General features: G+C 38.6%; 1 protein-coding gene across 1 annotated transcript in view; it reads left to right on the top strand.

The window, feature by feature from the left end:
• The window catches only part of SLC10A7 (solute carrier family 10, member 7), a 147,549-nt gene extending 142,731 nt beyond the window's left edge, over positions 1–4,818 (top strand). The window contains exons 11-12 of the mRNA XM_010009001.1: positions 296–441; positions 3,615–4,818. Of these exons, the coding sequence (XP_010007303.1) occupies positions 296–441; positions 3,615–3,659 (191 nt within the window). The 3' untranslated portion in view covers positions 3,660–4,818. The remainder of the gene's footprint in view (positions 1–295; positions 442–3,614) is intronic.
• Positions 4,819–5,114: the final 296 nt, after the last annotated feature.

Raw genomic sequence — 5,114 nt, 5'->3', positions numbered from 1 at the left:
AGCAGGAGTTTCACAGTTATTAGCATAATTAGAAAAGATCTTTTATGGCATTCCCCTGCTCATTCCTTTCTGCCACAGACCTTCCTCTGCCATGTATTTTTTTTGCTTCATGTTCTTGCTGGTTTCTTTGTGTTGATATTTTCTTTATAGAAAACTCAGAGTCTTCATTTTGGTTTTTTTGAGTTTCTTTTGGGGTGAAAAGTCAACATAAAATTGCATTCAACATAAAATTCTTTGCTCTTCTTTGGAGCTCAACTCTGAGGTGAGAGTCTGTCTCCTGTTTTTCTGCCTGCAGGGATTCCAATGCTGAAGATAGTATTTGCGGGTTATGAGCACCTGTCCTTAATTTCCATCCCCTTACTCATCTATCATCCTGCTCAGATTCTTCTTGGCAGTCTGTTGGTACCAACAATAAAATCTTGGATGGTTTCTAGGCAAAAGGTAAGAATTGCTGGTTTTGATTTATAATCAAAAGTGTGCTGTAAGGCAAAAAATACCTAACCACATCTTAAACTCCTCAGATTCCTCCTTGGATATGCTACGGTAGGGATTTTTCTGTGTCTTAACTTCCTTTCTGACCTTGGTGGTCACAGTGTTTTCAAATTAAAAGTGCTGAACTTTATCCCCCTTGATTCTGAAAAGGTTCAAGTCTTAAAATTAGACCTCAACAGTTAGTTCAAATTATTAATTCATTCAAATCATTAATTCAGATTATGCCCAATAGGAATGTCTTTAGCTAATATAATCACAGATTTGGATCTCCCTTGTGGAGAAGTGGCAAAGATTTGTCCACTGGCATGGGAGCTAGGGAAATCAAGTAAAATGAGGGCACTTTCTGAATTGAATTGAAGCAGGATGAAAACTTTTAATTTTGTTATTTTTTTTCTTCTTGGGTCACCCTTTACAATAACAGGAGTCTGATGCATCACATTTCATGCCAAAATTATGACATGAGACAGATTGTAGAATTATAGACTATAACCTAGAGGGTTTTGCATTGACATCATTGATTAAAACTATGCTTATTTGAGTACAAATTGAAACTATTGGCATCTGACAGCCATTCTGTGATGTATATGATATGATTGCAATGGTTTTAGTCAGGTTCTCAGAACAGCAGTAACCAACTCACAGAAAGCTAGTCCATGCAACTGATTTTAATTCTGTGCTTCATGTTCTGAGATGACAGGGATCAAGAAGCTGTGGCAACTGAAGCAGTTTTTGACAGCCATTTTAGGTGAAAGTTGAGATCTGCAGAGAGAAGCCCAGCCCAACCAGTACCCTGCATCCTCCACTTGTCAGTGTTTCCAGTTTTCAGCAAAACCCAACAGGCTGCCATTTTACTAGCTTCACTCCACTAAAGTCACCTTCCTAACTTGGAACACTAACATTTGCCAAAGTAGTGATTTTTATGTGGCTCCACTTCTGGTTACATGAATTGTAAAATGGAGGAAGACTCAATTTGCAGGAACTGAGTCCAGAAATCAGCCTGTATTAAGATACACTTAGCATCTGAAAATGGAAATTCGAGAATCATGTAATTTCTCCAACAGTCTGTTTGGTTTTTTGTTTGTTTGTTGGTCAGAAATTATCAGCAGGGAATGTGTAAAGGTTGTGTAAAGAAAATTGCATGCTATTCCTGCAGAAAGATAAAGTTGACACTGCTGGTGATAGAATGGTCCTGGCAATGCTAGCTTCTCTTCAGCATCTAACTGATCTCTGCTGCCAAGACCAGGAATGGGGCTGGAGCTGCTCCCAACCTCCCTGATCCTGAGGGGCTGTGATGGCCTTTAGGGCCTGCTGTCAGTTGCTGCAAGTTAACACAGCTTTTAAGCAGGGCCCTAGAAAAGTCAACAAGTACTGTAGAGATTTACGGCTCACCAGCATTAGTTTCTTATTCATTCAGCATCAAATTAATCTCCTGTGCTAATCAGACTGTAATGCTACTGCAGAACCACCTTGGGGGATTGTTGTTCTGTTGCAGCAGTTTCTTCAGTTGGTCTTCTGTATTATTCACAAATGTTATTTTAATTACTCTTTGAAAAAAAATCAATGAGGTTGGGTCTGGTACAGTTGCAGTAAGTATAATAGAAGTGAATCTTTTGACTGGATAATGGTCTTCTGCTTTGAAAATAAACATGTCATCATCACCCTTGATGTTTATTTTCTATAAACACTTTGGCTTCATTTTGGCATCTCTCTTGCAGAGGGAGACGGTTATCCAGTCACAGTACTCAACTGTAGTGACATCCTTACTTAATTATGATAGTACATGTGATCTGGTTGTATGAAATTGAATTTAAATATTTAGAGGTTCATCTACTCTAAGGTATTTCTAGTTTGTAAATATGGCAGCAGAATCTGCCAAACTACAAAGTTAAAAAATTGTTTCCCCAAACAAATATGGAATGCTGTCTCTCTCCAAAGTCTCTTGCTGAATAATATCCAAAAGACTTATCTCAAACAGCTAGATTTAACAATAGTTAAATGCTGGTGTTTCTGAAAGCTGGTGTTTCTGAGGGGAATATAGCCTATTTATTTTTAAAGGTTTGGAGTTTTTTAAGGGTTTACATTTGTGCTGGAGTGTTTTTCAAGCAGTGCTTACAAGCTATAAATGTACAATATTAAAGGTTAATATCTACAATAAGACGACCCATGAGGCATCTCTCAGACTGAAAATTGCTTGTTTAGCCAACTCTCCAGAAATCATAGGTCTCTCACTCAGTCTGGCAAATGCCAGTCTGTCAGGGCACTTCCCTCAAAAGGCTAAGGAAAACAGAGGTTCCAAATTTCAGGACTTTGCAAGTGTCACTAATTGCCCTCTTACTCAGACCATTCAGCCCACACAAGAAATCATCGAGCTTTGTTCTTGCAGAGCACACCAACAGGCATCCTTCACAGTGTCTACAGTAGTAAAGGAAAACCAAACACCTTTTAAGCCTGTCAGATTTGCCTCCTAAGTTAGAGAGGAGGCTCCCTGCCAAGCTAGAAACATGGTCTCCTATTATTTGAATGGGACTTCTGTCACACTCTGAATAAATAGTTCAGCTACCATAGCTTGCCAGTCCTGTGGGGAACACAGATTTGGACCCTGCCATCAAATAAAGGCATGTGGCTTTTAATTCCGGCCCCTGTAAAAGCAGACTAGAGCTACAAAGACATGAGGTGTTCCCTGGCATAAGATATCTTCTGGACTGATGGACTTTGGCTTATTCTTCCATTTTCTCAGAAAGGAAGGTGTAAGGATTTTTTTCACAATCTTTCCCTAAGTAGGTCAGAAGCTGCTGTGTCTGTGCCACAATTGGTTTCCTGAGCGGAGTCCCAACAGTTGCTTTCTAAAAGACATCCAAGACCTGCATCCCTCAGTGGCATTGCAGCCATATTCCTTGTGGTTCCTCTGTTAAGGCTTTTGGTATGAGGAGCTGGGATGGGCTATCAGAGATAAAAAGATAATAATGAAACCCAGTGGTTTGGCAGCTCTGTGCTGACACCTCACTCAGCCTTGCAGAAGTACATGCATCATTTGTTGCCCCTTATAAATAAAAATCCTGTCTTGTGCTGGTGGCTGTGTTTTAAGAATATAGAAAAGTGACTGGTTTTTTTACTGTTCACAGGCACTGAAGTTAACCAGGCAGCCCAAAGCACCTGTGAAGGTATAATGATGGAGATGGCCTGCATCGCAGTGAATGTATATATGTACTATACTGTACACACAGACAATTGAGACAACTGGGTATTTGTGAATGTTACTTCAGTACATATTTTATTTTTATATATACATATATATATATATCTTTAAAAAGACACCCATTAAGTGCCTTACAGATGCATTTTTGGCAAAAGCATTGTTTCCAGAAGCCACTTGGTTGGTTGCTGCAAGAGGTTGTACAGTATTTTGGAGTCCTTTAGTTTTTATTTTTCTAACAGTGAATGGTCATGACAGTAGCTGTTTCTTCCATTAGCCCTGCTTTGAAAAGAAAGGTGCAGCAGCTGTAAGTCTCTGTTTTGAACTAGCCAAAATGACCAGAAGCCTACCCCGCTGCTGGCTTACCCTGGAGAAGAGCCTTCTAAAGGTGGTGTTTTTTTTGAGATTGACTTGAATTTCTGTGTGACTCCGTTACACTCCCTAGTCATATGACTGTGACATGCCTTTTTCTTCTGAGTTTGTGTATACTCAGCATGGGGCCATCTATTGGATAGGAGCTGAGAAGCATGAATTATTTGCATTTGTTGACACAGTTGTCTAGACATTCCTTCAAAGTTAATGGTTTCTCAAGAAAATTCTTTCAATTCCATTGTATGATATTGTGCCATTGTATATCTTAAATGCCTCATAAGATTCTTCAAAGAAATGGTCTGGTGCTTGGGTTATGAGTGAAGTATTTGTGTTTGCAGCTAGAAGATCTTTTATCATTTACCCCTGAAAAACACAAATTTTTGTTTTTCTTTTTTCTTTTCCTTCCCCCGGAGCAATGCATGGAGATCAGCAGTGACAGAATTTAGGATGATAATATTGAAACAGAGCCTTTATTGTAGTAAGCCAAGCTATGTTTTCTATATTGCTGCACTGGTAATGAATAATAGCTTGTGAGGACAAGATAGTTGACAATTATTTTTTTTGCCAATTAGAAGGATCCTTATAGTAACAGAAATGCTATAGTAGCTAATTTGACAATCAGTCACAACTCTTTTATAAAATGTTACTCTTTTTAACAAATCTATATAAAATAATACAAATTACTATTTCTCAGCAGAGTGTTAAAGAGAAAGGAACACAGTCATATATTTAAATATATAGCCAGCACTACTACTTGTCTGGGAGATTAAGATTTCAGAAGCATACTCTAGTCCAGACTCTGAGGTGTACATGTTGGCAAAAAATGTGCTGGCAATTGTGCATTAAAACACTGAAAGAAATAGGTCAAACTGGGATCGATATAAATGCAGAAGTTTCATGTATGTCATAGTTAACATCTCAGTTAATGGTGCAATGGAGTGCAGTCACCTAGGAGCAGATCCTTATCAGATGTAAATTATCGTTGCTCTGATAAGGCTATAACCATTTACACAAGCTGACAACAGGTATGTGAAATTCAAATCCTTTTGCCTTAGTG

Source organism: Chaetura pelagica, unplaced genomic scaffold (genome assembly GCF_000747805.2).
Source record: "Chaetura pelagica isolate M959 unplaced genomic scaffold, ChaPel_1.0 scaffold221, whole genome shotgun sequence".
Classification (NCBI taxonomy): domain Eukaryota; kingdom Metazoa; phylum Chordata; class Aves; order Apodiformes; family Apodidae; genus Chaetura; species Chaetura pelagica.
The sequence above is the reverse complement of the archived record's forward strand: the minus strand, read 5'-3'. Positions and strand labels throughout refer to the sequence as shown.